At 47.5% G+C, this 21,597-nt stretch overlaps 1 protein-coding gene and 1 long non-coding RNA gene across 2 annotated transcripts in view; one reads left to right on the forward strand and one right to left on the reverse strand.

Annotated features, from left to right (window-relative positions):
- The first annotated feature begins 267 nt into the window (after positions 1–267).
- LOC1269411 (serine-rich adhesin for platelets) overlaps positions 268–21,597 on the forward strand; it is a 43,220-nt gene continuing 21,890 nt past the window's right edge. The window contains exons 1-6 of the mRNA XM_061645961.1: positions 268–1,419; positions 1,924–2,027; positions 2,249–2,691; positions 2,778–2,942; positions 3,013–3,109; positions 3,186–3,350. Of these exons, the coding sequence (XP_061501945.1) occupies positions 1,262–1,419; positions 1,924–2,027; positions 2,249–2,691; positions 2,778–2,942; positions 3,013–3,109; positions 3,186–3,350 (1,132 nt within the window). The 5' untranslated portion in view covers positions 268–1,261. The remainder of the gene's footprint in view (positions 1,420–1,923; positions 2,028–2,248; positions 2,692–2,777; positions 2,943–3,012; positions 3,110–3,185; positions 3,351–21,597) is intronic.
- Positions 1,872–5,078, reverse strand: LOC133391454 (uncharacterized). The gene is made up of 2 exons (XR_009764947.1): positions 4,440–5,078; positions 1,872–4,377 (listed from the first exon to the last, which is right to left on the reverse strand). It is a non-coding gene; the product is annotated as an uncharacterized LOC133391454 (long non-coding RNA).

Here is a 21,597-nt window from a genome sequence, read left to right on the forward strand (position 1 = left end):
GCGCAGTTTAATTTAGGGGAAAAAAAGATAAAAAGACAAATTGCAAATAAAAGTGGACCATAAAAATAACTATTAAAGATGATAAATTGGTTTTACTACATTAAATAAACGAGAAACGAACAAAACAAATCCAAATGCCTCGAACTTCTGCATTTTTCGACAAATTTCCGAGTTGTCATCCACGCGATTGTCGGATCGCACCTTCTACCTCTTCCAGGCTTTGTTTGCATACATCGGTGTCTCTCGCTCTCTCTCTCTCTCCGCACGTCGTCTTTTGACGCATTCCCAACCCCTCCGTTCCAGTGCCAAGGGCTGATGATTCTCGATTGCGTTTATCTACAACACCAGCAAACACGGGCGGCCAGGAATTGTGCGAGAAGTGCAGTGGCGGAATACGTGGATTGTGCAAATAGTAACGGCGGTTGTGTGACAAGAAAGCAGCAAACAATTCAACAACACCAGTCACTGTTTTCATCCCTTTTTTTTTGTCTGATTGTGCTTCGAGTGACGGAAATCCGTCACGGGCACGACCGTGTGTGAAATTCGATCGTCATTCCAGTAGCTGTTATCGTTTGTGTGCGAGTGTAACCGTGTGTGTGAGCGCGAGTGTTTTGTATCGGCCACAGCAGCAGCAGCAGCAGCAAGTGTGTTTTGCCCCAACGATATCATCGCATTGGGTGCGTGCGTACACAACTGTACATAAAAGGGGTTGGCAAACAGGGGGAGGGCGGACGGTGCAGCGCTAACGGTGATAATCGAAGCAACAGTAACATCCTCCCGCAACACCCCCGGGTACATCTCGTACCCACGCCGCTTCGCTTCTCTACTACACCCTCGACAAGCTGCGGTGATTATCATCGGCCGCGGAAAGGAAAGCCCAGTTCCGTTCGGCCCCACCTTACGGTCGGTGCTCTATCCGTAGTATCTACAGCGGTATCTCTTTCTCTGCGTTATTATTCTACCGATTTCATTCAACGATCAATCTTGTGACAGTATTATTTTGAAAGTATACAACAATTGTGCATAGTGTTTAAAGTGTGTGTGTGTGTTTAGCGTTTTAAGTAAAGTGTGTGTTTTTTGTGTGAAAAGATTTCATTCTGCTTTTGGAGCGTTGTGATTCCGATTGGTTGTGTACTGCCAGGAGCTGCTGTATCTGTTCGGAAGGGAAGAAGCCTTCCTTTGGTCAGCTGCTATTACTACTACGACATAGATTACTACTACTACTGCCTCCTCACCAGTGTGTGCCTGTTTTCCGCGCGCGATGGATCCATTAGAGCAGGCGCGGGTTTTTCTCGACTGCTTCCAAACAAACGCCAACCCGGACGATCCCCTACCCGCGTGGGTGCCGATCTACCACCTGAAGCAGGACGAAATCGAGCCCGCCATCATCGATTGGATTAGGACGTATTTGGATCAGTTGTAAGTAACTGCAACCATTGCAACAGGATAACGTGAATGGTGTCAGTTTTACGCACGCAGCTGTGCAAGTGGTAATAGCAGCGCGATGAGTCGCCAAAACATTCACGACAATTTCCTTTCCCTCCCCGAAATCCCCCCCTCAAAACATGCCCTTTGCTGACACGCACATGAGTCATTTTTGTTATTATACGCGGAATCACTCTGTATGTGGTGGTGTGCTGCGAGACCATTGCACCACACACACGTACCAACGCACTGGCGAAGGCGCGACATGTGATTTACAGTGGTGGCATTTAGCATACGTGCAAGCAAGGGCGTCTGGCGCTCAAACATTGATGTCATCTTTGTTTTCGAATGTTTCTTTTACTTTTTTTTTATTCATTCAAAATAAACACCTTCCGATCGGGGGTGCTTTTTGAAGATGTGTAAATAATAACTGCAAAAAAATTCCATTTGTTTACAATATTTTTCTTCTTCTTTTGCTTCTGTTTCCCCGTCCCGCAGTGGTTGTCCGCAGTGCATCTTGCCGCTAATAATACGCACAGTTTTGGAAGAGGTGCTGAGCAATTGCAAAGAAAATCCCAAATCTTGCGGGTTAAACGGTCAGGGTAAGTATGGTGTCGGGAGGGGGACGAGGAGGGTGGTGTGGTAACGGTACGCCCGTTGCTTCGCTGCCCGATGTGTACAGGTGCCGGTTCGTCATAAAGTAACGGGCCGAGCTCTGCAAACTAGGGCAGAGCTGTTGGATTTTATTAACAGCCACACACACACGTTGCTTGTACGTATTTTTAACAGTTCAATTTTTGTTTGCCTTTTTGTTTGCCTGCAGAGTATAACACGCTCCAGCTGAACCATGAAGTGATTTTACGCGTAAATCAAACCTGCCTCGGACTGCTGGACAATGCGAAGCTGAACAATCTGCTCGCCCAGCTGGGCACGGATCAGCCGGACGGAGCGGCTGGCGGGGGCGCCATCGCCCCCGTGCCAAAGGTACACTTTTCGCGAGGACTAAAGCATCGCCGGCGCACGATGGAGGACCGGCACGTGTGTCTGCCCGACTTTAACACGCTGTTCCGCACGAAGGACACGGAACCGACCGCCTTCTACGGTGTGTACGATGGGCACGGTGGCCAGGAGGCGGCCAGCTTTGCGGCCTCCTACCTGCACTACTACATTGCCCAGAGCGAACACTATCCGCACGACATGGAGCAAGCGTTCCGGGATGGGTTCCTCAAGACTGATCAATTGTTTTTGGAAAAGTGTGAAAACCATGTATGTATGCGGGACGATACACGGGGCAGGGTTTGTGTAAGGTAGAGAGCGATTTTTTAATGTCGTTTTTTCTCGTCCCCTTGCAGCACCTGAACAGTGGATCGACGGCCGTTGCCTGTGTACATCATACGCGTTCGCAGCGGATCGATGTAGCTTGGGTTGGCGATTCCCAAGCCATTCTCGTGAGACGAAATCCGGGCGAAGGGGTTTACAAGCCGATCGTCCATCCTACCCATGTAGCGTCCGATCCGGTAAGTGTGCGATGTTCAGTATAATCAGAATTGGTAATTGATCATTAACCTTTCCGTATTTGCGTTACAGGACGAGCGGGAACGTATTGATCGGGAGGGAGGATGCGTAATTCCCTGGAATGGTCAGTTTCGTGTTAGTGGACAGCTGGCCATTACCCGAGCGATTGGTAAGTTCCAATCCATTGTTTTGGTTAACTTGAGATTGCCAGTGCTTAATTGTTGATTTTTGTTTTTAATTTTTAGGCAACCGTTTCTACAAACCCTACGTGACGGCAAACCCGGCAGTATCGTTAAATCAGTGCACGGAAGATGATCTTTTGCTTATATTAGCTAGTGATGGTTTGTGGGAAGGATACAACGAATACTTAACGTCCATGTTTGTGCTGTACGCGATTCGAAAGTTTCCCGGTAAGTCTCGTTTTGTTTCAGTTGCGTAAAACTTGTCAAAATATTCACTACTTTAGTAAAACGAAGCTTCGATACAGATACGGTCGTTGAAAGTAGTTGCCGTAGAGGGATTACGAGATACAATTCGCCGTCTTTTCACACAAGCTAACGAAGTAGATCTGGATCATGAGTCTGTCCTACCGTATGATAGTCCAGATGCCAAACACGATTTGCGTCCTGTCCGGTAAAAGCGTCATTGCATCTACTATTGGCAGATGAAACCCAAATCGCTGTATTCACATATGATGATGAAATCGATTTAATCTTAATCTTGTATTTGGCGTAACGTCCTACGCGGACATGCCGGCCTATACAGAGGCTTTCGAGACTTAATTCATTGCAACGCAGCTAGATAGTCAGTCCTTGCTACGGATAGACGGTCCTTTCTAGGATTGAACCAATGACTGGCATGTTATTCAGTCGTACGAGTTGACGACCGTACCACGGAATCGCCCCTTAATTTAATCTATTTATCGATTTTATGAATTTACATTGAAAATGCAACTGTTTAGTATAAATACTTTTGAGGTTTTGAAAAAAATATTAATGGTACACTATGAGGCGCTTAAGGATTATACATAGCGGAATATATTGTAGTAACATCTTTACCCCGCACAACCGTAAGAACAAGCAGGTTTTCTTCGCCAGTATGCTTCCTCGATGAAGTGATTTGCGCTGACCCCGCTGACGTAGAACGTTATTTCCGATCGCGTTTATCCTATCCTATCCATGGTATACGTTTCTGGTGGTTGTGAGTCAAAACACACCGCGCAGTACCGGTGTTGAAAGAAGACTGTAATTAGACCATCGCTGTGCATATGTGGGAATATGTGTTTGTTGATTCCATCGCACTTTTGTTCGCCTCGGGAATCATCATCAGCACTGGATTGTTTCTTGCAGATTATTTTGATCTATGTTTTTCATGTATTTGCTAGGTAGGTGCTAACTGAGGTAGAATTTATTTTTATCACAACTCGTATGTAAATTCCTGTGAAGAGAATGAAACATATTTTATAATGTATTTTCGTTCCTTCGCTATCGTAGGCTTACCTCGAATAAAACTAAACGGTCTGCACTAATTTACGTTCTGTTATGACATTGAATGTCGTTTTCCTGCAGCATCGTGTGTACGTGCCGTACTGCGACAACGTTTGTACCAATTAACCTCTGACGAAACCGGGGAGCAGTGAGTAAATTGTCCAACCGTCTAGTAATCAGATCATTGGGATTGTAAACAAGGGCTCTCTGCGTTGCAATTCGTTGCACGCTTCGCTACCTGTGGGGCCTGAGGAAACAATATTTTGTGGTTGATTGGACACAACCGGTTTATGTAGATAGAGAAAGAGGGAGCGGGTCTTTCACTATATTAAAGACAAATGCTGATGATAGACATTACTTGTTCGTTTGCATGCTTATTAAAATTAAGAGATGTATAAATTATCAACTTTAATCGTCCATTCTTTAAAGTATTTAAATATAAATTTAAAAATATTTCCAACTGCTATTCAATCTAATCGCTATCTGATAGTTTTGATTGCAGCTGTTTAAGTAAGTTACCTTAGTCACTAATTAATTTAGAACTAAAGTGACACTTTGCTGGATGATTACCTCGTGATCATCGTAAGAACGGTGTTTGTTACAGGTCTGTCTGTAGGTATTCCTGTAAACCTAAAAAAACCCAATACCTAAACAATGCTGATAAGAGCTGGGAAGCAAGACCTTCCCGCGGTGATTTGTTGATGTTACTTGGCGCCGAGCGCCATATGAATGGACAGCTCTACACGTTCGTAGCTCGTTAAACAAAACGCGTGTACGGGCATACCGCGTGCCAGTGCCGCAATGATTTCAGCGTTCGCGGGACGGAATGTAAACAATCGTTAACGACGGGAGTGATCACGCTGTTACAGCAAATTGCAACTTTTTTTTTGTTACCGACCAATCTCCCTGTGAATCGCACTGACAGTTGCTATCATAACCTTTCTTTCTAACACTGGTGTAATGCGACGAGTAGTAGCTAGAATTTCTACTTAACCATATGATAAAGAGTTCTGCTTCTGGTACTCTAATAGCTTCACAGGTGCAAATATGTAATTTTCGCTATCGACACACCCCGGCCCGGCTGTTGTCGAAGCAGAGTGAATGAATCGCACGTTCCGCACCAGCCGTCACTCTGTCTAACATTAGCCTTCGCCGGGCAACACCGACCACCGACCGCTCCGGTAGCAGTGAAAGGCTTTCCGAAATGGGATGGTCTATGAGAGCCCAAGATCGTCTGCAGCTCGCGTGCTTTCGCTTCGCCCGCGGATCGTGGCGGTGGCACCGTTAGGTTTGATTTGATTTTTCTTCGTTTCGATGAGGTATGAACACACAACCGTTGTTACCGGCCACCCAACCCATTCCCGTGCACGATCGGCGCGATCTTCCGTTTCGCGTGTGAAGCGGCTTCGTTCGCCGTCCCTCCTCCGACGTGAAGGCGTACATTTTCACACCTGATGGATTTGCAGCTACAACCCTTGCGGGTTTGGCACTCGCAGCTACCATCAGCACATGTTGTGCACCTTGTGCGCTATGGAATATGGTCACAATATGGTACCGTATGAGGCAGCCGATGGTGGAGGGTGGTGTGCTGTTGTTGGTTGGGCCTACCGGTGGTGGCATACGTGATTTGATCTCGTTTTTTATCATTTTCAGAAGAAAGTTCACCTTTCGCAACGACAGGTGGTGGTGCAAGTCATAATGTGCACTGCTGCTGTTGTGTTGCGGGAAACAGTTCAGTGACGATAAAGAAGCAGAAGAATAGAAAACGGTAGTTTCCGATTGAAATGGTACAGGTGAAGGGGTGCGGTAAACAGTATTTGGCCCCCACCCCCCGAAATCAGTCAGTGGATATCAAAATTGTCTCTATTAGCGGTGCATTAAACGAACGCTTTGAGGGCGACGGGTGAGTGAAAGCATGTGGTCCTCTTTGCAGCTTAATTGGATTTATCGCAACTGTTGTGCACCGTCTTTTCCAGCGCTCGTTTCATTTACGATTTTGTTCGAAACAGTAATGCATCCGCGCTCGCTCAGGAATGTTTGCAGCTCAAATCCAACGGAACGGCAATCTAATGTTTTCTTTCCCGATCGCTGATTCAGTCTGGCCGCGCTGATCGCGTCACTGGCTAGTGAGATCGAAGTGAAGAAAAATGACACACTCACGCTACCATTTTGCTGGCTGGGTCATAAATAATTTCCAACCAGCACCACAGCGTCGCGACAGTGCGAACGTGCGGCTTGCGTTGCGTGTCTCTTTTAAACTTTTAACTGATTTTAAATGGGGTGGCTGCACTAGGCGGCTATTCAGGCGGCTTACTCTAACCAGATGTTAATGCTGATGTTTTCTTGAGTGTGGGTAATTTATTTTCGTTTAACCGACCAATTTGTCAACCATACCCATATGTTGATCGCCACTACTGCTACTGCTCGCTGTGCAGACGCTGCCGACGACGATGTGTTCGGGTGTTTCGGTTGCCTTAATTGCTATTCCAAGTCGGTAGACACGTACGCGATTGCGTCATGCGTTTTGAGCTAATCAAAGGCACAGATTCTAAATATTTCATCAGTTTCCATATAAAACCTCGTTCGAATATTTTCGTTTCAGTTTTACTGCTGATTGAACTAACACAAATAAGAACGGTGCCCCTTGCGGTCCCTTGCAGGTCCGTAGTGTGTACAAGCATGTACGTCAAATTCCATTGTTTTCCGACGTCCGGCCTGATACCGAAACAATGCAACACCCCGTTTATTGGTGAACTGTGAAAACTTTTCGGTTCGCTGTGTTGGATCAACTCTGTATCCGATCGAACCGATCCCGCTTCGAAACGAGCTTCTTCGCGTGCTCCATATTCTGGGCTCTCCCTCTATTTTGGGCAGGAATTTTGTAGATTTGTGCGCTTCCGGCACTGCCAAGATCCGCACGTGATCCGCAAACACTTTTGCCCCGCTGTCTCTCTGTCTCTGTCTCTCTCTCTCTCCACAATACCCATCGTCTATCCCATCCCCTCTGTTAGGCTGAGATTTAATTGATGAATGCGAGTTCTAGTGTGTGTGTGTGTTTGTTGTTTTTCGGCATTTACCTTTTTATTTTCAACATACCGAAAAGAGGGTAGAGATGAAGGATTGTGTGGCTGTGTGAGTTTGTGTGTGCAACCATCTGGAATGATTGCGCTTGCATGTTCTACTCTCGCAAAGGAAGAACGAACGAGCTTTTAGCTGGGAGGAGAGCGGGCGACGAACTCCATTCCCGGTGCCCGTGGCTAAACTAATAATTTCCGCTTTCCATAGGTTCTTTCTTGATCTCGATATTTCGTGCAGCTGCGGGCAGAAAGATTTGCTCGGGCAAAACTCTCGTGTCAGTAAGAATCGAATGTAATTACGAAAACGATCTCTCAGAATAGGAATAAACCTCTCCTTCCCTTCCTTTGCATGGGCTGGTTCGTTTAATTTTTGTTTTGTTGGCTAGAAGCTTTTTGAAACACAGACACATCTTTTGCTGCGACAACTAACAAACTTGAAGATCCAGCGGCCTTGATTACAATGTATCAGCAAGCGACCACGATGCACAGAGAAAGAAAGACACGCGGACAAAGGGACGTACTTTCTGCCAGGGGTAAGAGGGAGGGACCGATCGCTTGGTCGGAACTGGCGGCATCGGGGTTTGCATTTACTTTTCGCTTTGCATGACTGGTCCGTGCGCTCTGGTCGGTCGGTTGGGCCGGCGCTCTGGTCGGTTGGTTGGCGCTTGCTTCGGTGGATCATCAACGTCGCTTTAGCGTGTCGATCGCGCTCGAATAGAAATAGAGGAAGCAGGTACGCCCCCCCCCCCCGCCTCCCCCGCATCTATCCAAACAGCAAAGACCCGGCGGGAGCGTGTTGTTGTTGTGAGCATTGCCCCGTTTGTGTGTGCGTTGCGTTAGAAAAGCACCAACTAACAAAAAAAACGAGACACAGAGCAGGAAAGACAGTGATTGTAAGGAAATTAAAAACGGGAAGAAAACACACACACACACGTACACATCCACACCGCCATTGGCTGGAAGTGGGCAGAGCAGTGGCGGAAAAAGAAAACGGAAGCAGAAGGAGCGAGCGAGGCAATATGGTTCGATTTTCCATTTTTTCCGGCCACATTTCGTCCTTTCTCTTTTCCTTTCTCTACCGTTGGCGCTTTCTTCTGGTTGGCGCGCTGTCCACCGCTGGAGTGGCACGTTTTTCCGCCAATCAGTTTGTTGCGGCCCGGCAATAAATCGCGATCGCAGGTGAATCTCGAACCTGCCAAAGCCAAACAAAAAAGTGAGTGTGAGTACAACGTGCACCAAACGAAAAACCGATCGACGGTGATATGCCCGCTGTGCCGCTGGCATTGGGGGGTTACCCTATTATTTCACGGTCCTGTGAACGATCGTACTACACACACACACACACACATGATACACACAGAACGTCATCATCATCATCATCATTGCGACCGTTCCACGCCGCACGCCGATCACTATCTATCGTTTATCTATTATCGTACATGTGCTCTACTTCGATTTCAGCCGGTCTCTGCCGTGTGATCGTGTATTTCTATCTATCTTTTGAGCATTTTTGGGTGGAGCGTTTTTTGGGCAATTGAAACTCACGAAAGATCCGATCTTAAACGGTGGTGGGAAATCAGTCGCGCGCGCAATGGTAGCGCTGTTCTCGAGCTGTTTGGTTTTTGGGATGAGGAGACGCATCGTTGCCTTCGTTTTGCGGATATTCGGGTGCTTTTCTTCGCGGAGTAAAAGAAAAGCTGAATGCCAGAAAAAAATACTTTGCTAACAATGATTTCGAAATAATTTGTTGCAGTTTTTGTTTTTTTGTTTTTTTTTTTCATTTATTACCTTTGAATATGAACATGAAGTTATAAAAAGACCAGGCAATTCATTTTAAACAAAGTCATATTTTCGAGTGTTTTTTAATCATAAGTACTCCAAAAAGTTATCATGGATTGTCACGGACGTCTAGCGAAGATATCGATGCAATTTAAGTATCCGGCAAAGTATTACGATAAATTAGGAATGCCTTTTAATTTCCAGAAGCTGAATCACAGCAGTGTCTACCATTCTAAACATCTAAACTTGTTGTGGTACCGTCGGTGCAATGGATAGGAGCGTTGGTTTATAAAAGGCTGGAGATGATGGAGCTGGATCGATTCCCATCCATTTGAAGGACACGGAGAACACGAATATCTTATCATAAATTAAAATTAAAATGGGGACTAGTTCTGGCTCGGACTACTGTTTCTAGCTCTACATTTCAATTCAATTTATCTTCCAGTTTAACGTGGAATTCTAAATCGAAGAATAATTTTCAAATGCGGTCGATCTATTGGTTGCTACAAAGATTAATAAAAGCAAATATAGACAAATGATCTATGATTGATTGGCAGAGTTTCAGAGTTTCCGAAGATAACTTTATTTATTGTTGTGTATAGACGCAAGCATGAGCGCATATTGTTGAGTCGTGCGCTATCATCATCCAAGAAATGTGTCGTTTGCCAACTTAACGTATCTTCTGTTTGTGTTTGTTTTTCAATCCCCAACAGTACCATTAAAAACGGGAAGGTCAAATTCCCATAATTGTATAAAAAATTATCAAAACCACATACCCCGTTGCTCGTAGCATTTAGATTTCCGCATCAAACGGGAAGATAAATTGAATTTAAATGTCCGCCACCCCACTCCCCTCGACAACTCTACAGCCCAAAACATTTTAATTAAACGATTTAAACCCGTTTAGTTTTGTGAAGCAAACGGACAAAGAAAGGCCAAGACACCACACCACACGGCGATGCTCGCCCATTTTTGGATGGCAAACAGCAGCAACAGCAGTGCAATGGGTAAACGCGATCATCATCTTGTGCCGGGGTCGGGTTCCGTTTGGTTGGAAATGGGACTAAAACGGGTTGAGGGGGTGTTGTTAGATGGAACTGGGATGGGTGGGGGGGAGGATGTCTTCTCGTCGAGGAGGCCAAGTTCCCGCGTTGGTCTCCGGAGCTGGTGGTACGTGCCTTCTGCCGTACCTACCCACCCGGTTTGCGTACTTTCCCCGCTGCAAAACGTTGCGACGCATTCGGTGCAGGGTGTGTGGTGTGCGCAAGAGCCTGCGCAAGAGCTATTTTTGGCAGCGTAAAAAAACCATTCCAAAAACGGGCTTAAAACCTTCACCCGATCGTGGCTCCATACCGCTCCACCGCGCTCCCGGGTGACGCTATTCGTCGTCGTACCAAAAATGGATTACGAATCCCCGCTTTCGAACGACAGGCGCACTTGTGTACGTGCTTCTTCGGTGTGCTTACCTCTCTTCCTGATCGTCGTTCGGTGTCGCTGTGCCATTCCTCCCCTGTTCAGTCTTCCTACTCTACACAACGGAGTAGGAAGTGGATGCCGAAATTAGTCACTGGTTCCTGCTGAACGACGGGGGTAACTGCTGGCAAGAAGCGCGTAGAAGCACCGGTGAAAAGCAGCGAGAGCGCGCGCAATGCTGTCACTCTGCGGCGTACCTCGTCCGCTCCACCGGCTTTACGGGAACAGCGGGCGCAATGTTTATGCTGCCGGCTATGTGTTATGATGTTGGTGGTGTGGTGGTGGTTGTGCCGGTAAACCTGCAACACCAACCAGCAAGACCAGCTCAAGACCCCTTGCAACGCTACTGGCGGCGTTCGATTCGATTCGCCAGCACTGATCCGCCGCCCTTCGCCGATCGGTCACGTGTAAGTGTGCAGCTCTCGGTAGCAGGAGCCGCTCGCGCGCTGGTGGTGATGATGGGAACCAGATTGGATGCAGCCGAGTTCGAATGGGGGGTTCGGTAATATTTATTGCAGCCCGCTTTGGAATGCATCGGAACGGTTTAAGATTTGTGGCTAACGCGCCCCCATTATCGCCCCCACAAGAGTAGTATGGCTGGTTGCTGTGTGGCTGTTTGGGTGTGGGATGCAGACACTTTCCGATCGATTTGTTCTGTTGTGGGAGAGGCTTTTTTATCGTTGATTTATCTTTTTAAGCGCGCTGATGATCGGCGGGCTGCATGAGTTGCATTTCTGGAGAAGTAAAGCTAAGCAGCAAAGGTGGATCATCCTAAATCGTGTAGTTTTTTTTATTTGAAATAAGCATGAAAAATCTACATCCTACTCATCCACATTACAGTTCACTTACAAGGTTTTCCAGGAGTTCTCATAGCTGTGGGACACATTATTGACTCTTTCTTATTTACATGAGCTTAATGTAATGGGAATTCCACTATGTAGCACCCTTGTTGGACCAATCCAATAGGAATGTCCAAGGCGCCTGTCTAAAAAGGGTGCCATAGTCCAATTTTCAACATATGAAGTTCACTTCGAATAGGAAAGAGTTAAGGAAGCGCCCCACAACTATGAGAACCCCTCGAAAACCCCGAAAGAGCTGTCAAAAATGCAAGAAAATGAAACGATTCATCCCCATTTGCTGGTGAAAGCACATCGGTATGACAAAGCTGTGACGATGAAATCTAAATGTTTAACGCAAACCGCGTTTACAATTTCCATTCTCTCTTGAATCCGAAATGATATCTTTCATTATTGTCCCCCCCCCCCCTCCTCCTAACCATAAGATGATGCTTTTTTCCTACTGAAATGTTCTTCAGGTGACGGTGCTCACAAGATCACGAGAGATTAGTCTAATTTTTGGTTGTCAAAACGCCGTCTTGCGGATGAACACGATGGTATCGCTCATCGCTCGTCCAAATAATGCCACCACAACCACACAGAGATAGTAGCTCAAGAGAATGTGCCGAGAAAGGGGGTGCAGCGAGCGGAAAGAAAATGGTTCGACTTTCCTTTTACGAAGCCTGCCATCACACTCCTCTGTTACCGAAATCGCTCGCTTTTCGACTGTAAGGATCACCGAGAATCGTGACACACACAACACCACCCGATCCGATGTGTGATTGTGGTGGAAGAAAAAGTAGCATTTTTTCCATTTTAATTTTACACCAATCCATTTGTCAAACCCCGATCTTAATCTGTCCCACTCTACACCCCAATCGTTCGGCCGGGTGCCGGGTTTGGCGAGATGAGCAATGGATTGTCTCCGACGGGAATGGAAATGGTTACCTGATTGGTGGTGTAGCTGTTTTTCCCGTTCCTCACCATTTTCCTCATCAGAGAAGGGAGAGAGTAAGAAAATCCTCCATCAAAACCGGGGCTGAGAAACCTGCTCTAGTTAAAACCGCACACACACACACACCGTCCGTGGATTGTCGCGTGAGTCGTCTCGCGCTCTCTTCCTCATTCTTGCCAATTCCGCATGACGAACGCAGATGACGGCGCAAAGAGTGGATCGTCACCGACCCCCCCCCCCCCCCCCCCCCCGAACGGCAAGAGATGCGTCGCCGAAACAGATTAATGCAATCTCGGCGAACGTCGTGATCATTCGCGCCCGCTCAGAGTGGTGTGCTCTGTGCGTCATGAAGCGTAGCGAAAATACGACGGTGCATTAAAGAGTGCGAGGGGGTAAGGAGAAAAGGGGCAAAGGGGGGAAAGCCATCGCAGATGGTTTCCGAAAAAGAGTGATCGTTTCTTTCCGCCACCGGCTGAACGGATTGTTTGTTGAACGCGGGAGAGGAGCGGGGGGATGGGGGTGAGGAGGGGAAAGCCGAACGTTAGGAAAAAAGTGCAAAGAAGTAATAAGAAGCGGAAACCTGCCAGGAAACAACTCTTCTGTCTCCCTTACTCACCCCACTTGATCGAGGCGGTGCCGCTGATTAGTACGCCGGGCGTTAGCGCCAGTGCATTTATTATGTGCACTCATAAATATCCATTTTTTTAATCATCGATCGCGCAAGGGCGAGTGAGAGCGAAAGAGAGGGAGTGAGCGGTACAGTGCGAAAGAGAGAACACAAGAAAGGGAGCCTTTCGTTGCATTGAACGGTGAAAAATATGCATACCTTTGTGCACTACCTCCGCGTGGGGCGTGGGCCACTTCAAAAATGGGAAATGGTGAAATGTCCGTGAGCGAGGGGAAGTTTTTTTTGGGTATTTTGTACGGTGATTGTTTGATTTCTTTAGCCAGATTAGTTGGAAAAGAAAAGTGCATATCACCCTTCCCACCGCCGTTGGAGGAGCCCAATTCAGATGGTTCAAATCGACTGCACCCGCGTGTATTGACACTACCGGCGCCCCGTAAAGCGATATGGGGGTTTGGTATAGAAAGGCTCATTTGCTAATTATTAATTATTGTACCGATCCTGCTCTTCCTTCTTTTCTTCTTTCGCCCTCCATTCCCCAGTCGCGCTGCTGTGGAACGAGGGTGGAATTCCACTCTTTTCTTCGGTGTGTGTGCAAATTGTAGCTTTTCGGCAAAAATGATGTTCGCTGTTCGCTACATCTTCAAAATTGCAATCTTCCAATGGAATGTCTGCGGGGTGGTGGGATACGGCTGGTTAAATAAAATATATATTTATGTATATATCTATATCCATGTCTTAATTAATAGTTTCTCCACGCTCTGCGAAAGATGTGCACACAACTAACGGATGTGATAGTTTCTGTTTTTGGTCATTTTTTGTCGATCCCCAAACCAGATGCGAGTGGATTGGGATTGGAATTGGGGTGTAACAGTTGGTTGCAAATTCAATCGCAACTGGGTGGTGGTGGTGGTGGTGGTGTCGTTGCTGATGGTAAGGTTCCGCCCAGAGAGCGCGGGCACGGAAAATCGACCACAATAAATCGATTCCGGACCGCGAGCACCACCACCACTACTACCACAAGGTCTTTTCTCCGATTCGGTCGTCGACATTTTCGACCCAAATACTTGAACCCACCTGACCAGTGGGCAGTAGCAGCAGCTGTTGCTGCTGCTGCAACAGCAACAACAGCAGCAGCAGAAAACAAATTTATGGTAGAAGCTCAATAGAAAGCTTTTTTTTAGAAAAAGAAACGATCGGGCCAGCTCTCCTCCAGCGCCCCCAAAACTGGAACTCCTCCTCAATGCCGCCACCCGCGCGGTGCTGCGGTGTACGGTTCCGGTTGCATTTCTATCTTTTATGCTGCTTAATTTCCTGCACCACGCGAGTTTTCCCCTTGCCCGCGGGTTGAATCCGGGTCAGCTGAATTGCTCAATGCGCGTTAAATTAATTTTGGTTTTTACACTTGATTAGCAAGATTTAGTGAGATTTGTGCGCCGTTGTGAGTAAAGCAAAAATTCGCAAAAAAAATAGCGCAATGAAGCACGCAACAAACGCAAGGCATACCGCAACAGTAGTTGTTGGTTGGCCGAAAAGTTTTTCGGGGCACAGTGGTGGCGGTGGCTTACATGCGGCACCCGGTATTGCGATTGCGTGCTTTATGTGTGTCTGTCTGTACGGCAAGAAGGTGTGGTTGCTGGTAATTAATGTTATTAATCAAACATTGCAAATAATGGCGCTTCTTATTGGCGCACTTTCGGGCTGGCCAGTGATTGCGGTGCGTGGTGCGAATTTCTGACGTCACCCGTTCCCCGAAAAAGGCCGCACGCTAAAGCGGCGAAGGTCATCTCATGATATCTTCGCCAAGGTGCGAACATCGATCACCGCGTGGCAGGGATGTTCGTCCCTATCTTTATCTTCTTAGCGTGACCAAGCATCCTATGTCGGCAGTATTTTACACCGCAACAATGCAATGCTAGCACCAGTCCAGCGGCCCAGACTAATGTGACGGCTGTGTGCATGTTCATCATCGCTCGGTGGCGGCACGGCACGAAACGCCATTACTTTAATAAATATTTGATGCATGATTCCACCTTTCCATAGAGCATTTTCGCGACAAACAGAGTGTCAGTTAGTTGTTGTTTTTTTCTTCTTCACACTGTCACTACGCTCCACCATAACTGACACGTGTGTGTGTGTGTGTGCCTTTGTGTGTGCATGTCACTTAGTGGCCAGACTTACGTCATCCGCGCTGTGTGTGGATGGCGTCTTCTGGAAAGGACTATCACGTACCCGTCGGCTCACATTACTTGGCCCCGCGACAAAAAAGGTAAACCCTTCCTGGCGAAGAATGTTCAGCACGAAGGGTTCCCATCACAAATGGGGTAGGCGGGGTGCACGACGACGACAAGGGACTTGATAAAGCTTGGGAAGCGGAAAGTGACGCGATAATGCTCGGGGACTTGGACCGGGCGGAGACCGGGCACCGGGTTTTGTAAAGCTTTGGCGAATATTATTACTCACGAACGCGCGCGCGACTGTAGCGAAAGCGAGTAAAAGTTGGCATGTGTCTATCCCCTGCCCCTACCTGACATCCCATTTTCAGATGGGTTGGGCGTAAAGTTGCACAGTGTAATGTAAATACATGTTGCTTCGCACGTTCCGTTGTGATTTGTAGCGTCATGTTTGATGGCTTGTGTAATTAATGTAATTCCCCGGAATAGGTTAGCGTGCTGAAGGTTTTGAGCACGAAATTAATTTGTTAAAACAAAAATCCTGAACAAAACTTTGGGGACCTAGACAGTACACTCTTTGTTGCTAACATTTGATCAGTGGAAGTGGAAGATCTTAAGCCGATATTATCATACAATTCAAATGGTCTGCCACGCCATACACATCCTGTCGGGCGATGAGACACATCTGCTAAATCTGCTCCCATTTCTTGGTCATGTGTTTGTCACAGTACCATTTCTCCCCGTTGGTTGGGGCCCGAAGGTGGAGACGTGGGCACACTCCGTGGGCGAACCGTGCCTGAGTAAAGCGCGCTCCCCCACACCGCGTGGTGGTGGTCCACGCAAGTGTTACTGCGACGAGGAGTAGGTGGAAGCGATCGTAGTTATGTGGGAATTAGGCTACCACTGGCTACGGTGTGTGCCTCACGGTTGTGTAGGTTATCGGGCGAGGATGCAGCCGTCTCGCTGGAGCCCGAGTTCTACTGAGAAGCTGTCCTCCACCGGCACGAGACATGGGGCTGCTATCGGCTTTCGCCGGCGTGAGGACCCACACAAACCGGCTAGCCGTCCCACTGGTACACTGTGGGCGGTGGACGCTCCAATATGGCGGAGGCATCGACTTATTGGGTGGGATGTGAACCAGATCTTACCAGAGCCCATGGATCGGTTGTTCTCACAAGGAGTAGCAGAGCTTATTGCTGCAAGGTTCGGTCAAGAAATGGTAGATGGAGGCAGTGCAAGGAGGCACTGTGTCCTTCGAATGTGCGAGGGCTCGCCTTGGGGCTGTCAGAACCATCGTTCATAACTGCGCGTGTCTTTTGCTCAGACGGCAGAGGGGGCGGACAGGCGAAAATGAATGAAAGCAGCGAACGTTTGTCTCGTCCGATTCGGAGGAGGTATGGATAGCCACAAGAGTAACTGCATGCGCTTAATTGCATGTTAATCTTTTCGAAGGTGAATGGTTGCAAATTTTGCATTTTGGTGTTGCTTGAGAGAAGCGAGCGTTAATTTCCGTGCTCCCCATATGTGTGTGGTTTGCGCTGCAGTAGGTAAATTAATCATATGTTTTCTTTGTTTTTACTTTTATTATAATTGCATTTCCTTTGTTGGCATAAAAAATTTGATTTTACACTGCTAATGACAAATTGCTCTTGTTTCATTAGTATTCAATAAAGCCACAACAGGACAAGCCAGACAATTTCTGAAACCTGAACCTGAATAAGTAACGAACTATATAAACGTTAAGATTCAAATAAAGATAAGAATTGAACTCATGACCACTGTTGTGTGAAGTACGATCACTTAGTCACTGCGCTACGTGACATCTGCACCGAGATCCGTTAAAAAGTCTGTTTTATCGAACTGTCCATCGAACAAACAGAGCATTCGAGCGCTTATTAGCTTACACTTTTTGAGGCAGCTGACTGCAAAGCTCTTTAAGTGTAGTTTACAATAATGATTTCCCAACTATTCTGTCAACGCAATGTTTGTGTCATTTGATGCCAATGATAATACAAGCCATTGTTGCACAACTCTAAAACAAGATGTTCGAGCGTGGATGTGAGTGTAATTTCTTCCAAGTAAAGCGCTTCGGTGCTATTTTTAATGTCAAGGTGATAAGAAATGCATTCCGTCAGACGCGGAGGCAGAAGGGGAGAAGGCACAGGGTTTGCCGGAATCTCGAGCTCAGCGGAAACGACGAGGTATGTTTGCCGTAAATCTACAAACACTGTTCGTTTCTTCCGACTCATCTTCTATGTGCGTGTGTATGCGATTTAGCTTCGCAGCTTCGGTCGCTATTTAGTACGCAGACACACCCCAGGACCCATCTCCATCGCTAGACGACGATAACTAGCAGATCGGCACCGTCTGCCCATTTCGGCAGAGGCAGAGAGACGGTGGCAGGAAGATGATTCATAAAACACGGACCCACGGCACGCGTTAGTGGTATGGTGCGCGCGCTCTAACGCCCAGTCATGGGATTCTTTGCTTTGCTGGTGTTGCTGTGCTTCTTTGCCATACCTCACGGTCGCCCCTTTGCGCTATATGCTGCACGGGACAAATGTGCGCAAGCATACGAAGTGACGTTACCCCACGTAGCCGTACCATGGCTTTGGGAAAGAAATTTTACCGATGACTCACCATGCCCGATGACTTCCAGATGTGTTTGGGAGGGGACCGCAAGTGCGCACGGACTAACGGAGCACCCGAGCTGTTTCCCTTGCGCGTGCAGAAACTTCGGCACCGGGGCTGGGACTACGCTGAGGGCGTACATGCATTTTTGAGCCGCGTTGCAAAGGGTGTGAAACATGTGGTCTGGGACGACGGGGCCCGATCGGGAAGAGAGAGACAGAGAAAGATGGAAAGGGGAATTGTGTCGGTGTTTGGCTGGAAGAAGGAGAGTGCGTTGTGTCATCGTTGTATGGATGAATTGGGTTACGAGTTACCGTTCGCTCCTTACTTCGTTTGGTTCTTCCTGCCGGACAGCTTCGATTCTTCTTATGTGCTGCGTAAATTGTTGCTGCTGTATGTATGTTGGTTTTGTGCATAGTATATGTGACTAAACTAAGAAGCTAGCCAAATTTTTAATTCATTTCGTTTAAATATTCATCACATTCGATCATAATCCGATCTAATTAGTACCTCAAGCTGGTACAACCCTTCAAACAAACGTCTCTATTTTCTGCCGAGTTAGCGTCGGCACCCTTGCGCATTTTTTTTTTTCCAAAACAGAGATGTCTCTCCGCCGCATGGAAAGGGAATCTGCGAGTGGTCGGAGGCAATCTAGCTATGTCCTTCCTCGAGGGTTTTTTTTTGTCTGTATCGTACATCTCGCTCGAAGGGACACGGCACGAAATTGAAGAACACATCTTTGAACAGAGCCGTAAAACGGGACCCATTTGATAGCTTTGGGCAACACTGGAAAGACAGGTTTTTTTCTACCCTCCCAAAAGGGATAGGATGACAGCAGCCGCAGCATCGTCGGAAATTGGAACCGAAGCACAGCAGCGCGCACACACGGGGAGTTCGATCGGAAGTGGAGAGTGCTGTAGTGCTGCTCTCCGGGTCCTGCATGTAATGCATAAGGCATGTTTCGTTGGAGGGTCAAACACCCACCCGAAACAGAAAAGACGCAAAGAATAAGAAAGGGAAGGTGGGAGAGAGGCGAAATACATAAATAAGAAGGAAAAAACACACGCACACCCGCCTCTTGAAACTGTGGCCACATAAGCGAAGGGTGAATTGACAAATGTTTGTTTGCAGATTGGTCTCTCACTCCCCCCATTCCCCGACCATCGACACTTGTGCCGTGGGATGCGTTCGAATTGGCATAGCAAAAGCCACGGAGGGATGTGTTAGTGTGACACATATTACCCTTTCATTACGTGCCGTTATTGCCGGGCTGGTTCTGGGCGGCTAGATTGCTGTTTTCCATGTAGCTACAGGCAGATGCCGCTGTTTTTTCGCTTGTTGTTGAACCAAAAGGTGCATCGCTGTTTGCTAACTTGTTGCACCCTGGGATTATCTTTATCGGTGAGAGTTTACCGATTGGATTTTTTTTTGTTGCCGTTATTATTATTGTCTGTCTGCATGAGAGATTAGTGGTCGCAAAATTTAATCGATAATCTTATCGCCAAACTGTGTGTTTGCGAAGACGTGTGCGAGATAAAGCCACCAGAGCAGAGGAATGATGCGGTGTTTGCTGCACTGTTTCCCACCTACCCACGGACACTTTTTCGATGCTTTCTAGTGGAAAAATGGCTCACAATTACCATTTTCCATCTGTGCTTTGTCCCAAGGTGATTATTATTTTATCGCTCTTTATTGTTTTTTTTTTTTTGCTGTTTGTGTTTCCTTTAGCTGTTGGTGTGTGTGTATCTACCCTGTGTTTTAACCCGTTAGGAGAGTGGGGATGGGGATGGGGGTGGATGAGGACAAAAACGAGCGTAACAAATGGCAAACAGAGCTCCAAGTGAGTGCAGCCAGCTTTAAATGATCAGCGAGCGCTAAAACCGGCGCTGGCGTTTCCATTCTGGGAAAGCGTTTGTTTCCCTCCCCCTCCTCCTCCTCGCATGAAGGGTTGAGTGGTTATGATCGTGATGACGGATTGACGATGAGGGGGCGCACCCACTCATCGAGAGGCTGTGCGTGAAGTACCGAAAAAGGCGGCAGCAAAGAAGACTCTTCCTCCCTGTATATCCCCCTAGCTGCGGGCTGTGCACAAGAGCGTGTCAATTGGGGGAAGCATTAAGAGGATTCCAACTGGGCAGATAGAAAAAGCAGAAACGACCGATTATTACCAAGCGACGACACTAAAATGTGCAATTTGAAGGCATCCGGAGAGAGTGAGAGAAAGAGAGAGAGAGAGAGAGAGGTGGAGAGTGATCGCGCGAAACACATGCGCTCTCCTCGCAAGGGAGCTAGAGGGATGATCGCCATCGTACGGCGTGAAGAGAAGGGGTTGATTGGGGATGATCCCTTTCGCGCGCTCTCTTTATCTCTCTCTCTCTATCTCTTCCCATTTCGATGGGGCTGGGTGGGTGGCAGCAATACCAAAAGCAGAATAAAATCGCAAAATCGCTCTCGCGAATGTTCTGTTTGCCTTTCTCCCTCTCGCTCTCTCCCGGGCACCATCACAGGCACATAATCACACACACACCCTCTGTTAGGGGTCGTCTACATAGCACGACCATGAGCTCATTTTTGCCCATCCATCCATCCTCGTGTTACTTTTTTACCCGTCTTCCCGTTTCTGCCCTTCTAGCCCCGTGTCACGAAGCACATGTGTCTCCCGTGTACCTTTCGAACAGCTTCGAATTGCATGACCGTATTGCATGCGCCCTGGCTTTGCTGTTCTTCCTTTTAGTACCTTTTTTGCACTTCCATACTCCCTCTCTGTGTGTGTGTTTCCTCCTCTCCTATGTATGTTTTCTCTCTGTGTGGGGGAGGACTGGCAGCGGTTCAGTTTGGCCACTTCTTCTCTGTTTGCTGCTGCGAATGCTGTTCCTTAGCCGGTTTTTTGCCGGCGCTTTTGCTTTAACCGGCTTTTACGCCGGCTTTTGGCTGAAATAAAGAAACCCACCAGCAAGATCGTAGTGGGGAAGCATCCCCTAAATCTCGCCCTTTTCGATGGAGGTACAGAGCTCGACGACCGATCACTCCCGTCATTTTGAAAGCACGATGCGATCGGGCGCTTGCCAGAGCAATGCATTCGTTTTTTTTTGTTTTTGGGACGGTAGAAAAGAGAAGATTCATCCAACTGTGGCAAAATATGCGGAGCAGCAAGTTTGTTTTTTTTTTTTGTCTGTGTCAGGGTAAGAAGAAAATTGGGGCATTCTTTCTCCCCCCCAAGTGCGTTTTCTCCATTCATTTTTTCTTCGCGCCGATGGTACACTTTTTCCTTTTTATTCCATTTTTTTGTTCGCCCGGCCTGGTCTGTCTTTTGGTTGATTATATTGCCCGAGCAGGGAATTCTCGTGCAATAGGTACAAACTCAATTAAATACTGATGCGCACCTATGCCTGCGTCGTTAGAGAGCACAGCATCGTAGCATCATGGCTCTGTTTAGCTTCGGGTGCCTTTTTTTTCGCCCAACGGCTGCCGTCCATGGATTACGCCCATTCGGTAAGGTTCGGTGCACAGCTTGCCGGCGGGGCCCCCAGCACTCCGATGGTTTTCCCGATGGCAGTTTTCGAATCAATTAAGCGTTCCGCTCGCTCTCGTTCCTCGTCGGGGGCCCAACAGTACGCCCT

This window comes from Anopheles gambiae, chromosome 2, assembly GCF_943734735.2.
Source record: "Anopheles gambiae chromosome 2, idAnoGambNW_F1_1, whole genome shotgun sequence".
In the NCBI taxonomy this organism is placed as follows: domain Eukaryota; kingdom Metazoa; phylum Arthropoda; class Insecta; order Diptera; family Culicidae; genus Anopheles; species Anopheles gambiae.